The following is a 1285-nucleotide window of genomic DNA, read 5'->3' as shown; positions in this document are numbered from 1 at the left end:
CACCATTAACACCATCATAATGACCATTATCACCATCAGTGTCACCATTATCACCATCATTGTGACCATTATCACCATCATTGTGACCAATATAATCATTATCACCATCATTGTGACCAATATCACCATTAACAACATCATTATCACTATTATCACCATCATTGTGACCAATATCACCATTATCACCATCATTATCACCATTATCACCATCAGCGTGACCATTATCACCATCATTGTGACCAATATCACCATCATTGTGACCCATATCACCAGTATCACCATCAGTGTCACCATTATCACCATCATTGTGACCAATATCACCATTATCACCATCATTGTGACCATTAGCACCATCATTGTCACCATTAACACCATTATCACCATTAACACCATCAGTGTCACCATTATCGCCATCATTGTGACCGATATCACCATTAACACCATCATTGTGACCAATATCACCATTAACACCATCAGTGTCACCATTATCACCATCATTGTGACCATTATCACCATCATTGTCTCCATTATCACCATTATCACCTTTATCACCATCTGTGTCACCATTATCACCATCGTCACCATCATTGTCACCATTATCACCATCGTTGTCAGCATTATCATAATTATCACCATCAGTGTCACCGTTATCACCATTATCACCATCATTGTGACCAATATCACCATTATCACCATCATTGTGACCATTATCACCATCATTGTGACCAATATCACCATTAACACCATCATTGTGACCATTAGCACCATCACCATTGTCATCCTGGGCACCATTATTACTATCACTGCGGATAACGCCGTCATCTGGGGGGGATGGCACCATTATCACCATTATCACCATTATCACCATTATCACCATTATCATTATCACCATTATCACCATTAACACCATTATCACCATTATCACCACTGTCACCATTAACACCATTAACACCATTATCATTGTCACCATTATCACCATTATCACCATTATCACCATTATCACCATTAACACCATTATCACCATTATCACTATTATCACCATTATCACCATTATCACCATTAACACCATTATCACCATTATCACCATTATCACCATTATCACCATTAGCACCATTAGCGCCATTATCACCATTATCACCATTATCACCATTCACCATTAACACCATTAACACCATTATCATCATTATCACCATTATCACCATTATCAGCATTATCACCATTATCACCATTAACACCATTAACACCATTAACACCATTATCACCATTAACACCATTATCACCATTA

The 1285-nt window shown here is 37.7% G+C and overlaps 1 protein-coding gene across 1 annotated transcript in view; it reads right to left on the bottom strand.

The window, feature by feature from the left end:
- The window catches only part of LOC116652677 (NADH-ubiquinone oxidoreductase chain 2-like), a 3452-nt gene that overhangs the window by 567 nt on the left and 1600 nt on the right, over positions 1-1285 (bottom strand). Inside the window, exon 2 of the mRNA XM_032441822.1 lies at positions 4-735. Within this exon, the coding sequence (XP_032297713.1) occupies positions 4-735 (732 nt within the window). The remainder of the gene's footprint in view (positions 1-3; positions 736-1285) is intronic.

Source organism: Coturnix japonica, unplaced genomic scaffold (assembly GCF_001577835.2).
Source record: "Coturnix japonica isolate 7356 unplaced genomic scaffold, Coturnix japonica 2.1 chrUnrandom607, whole genome shotgun sequence".
In the NCBI taxonomy this organism is placed as follows: domain Eukaryota; kingdom Metazoa; phylum Chordata; class Aves; order Galliformes; family Phasianidae; genus Coturnix; species Coturnix japonica.
This window is presented reverse-complemented; position numbering and strand designations above follow the sequence as displayed.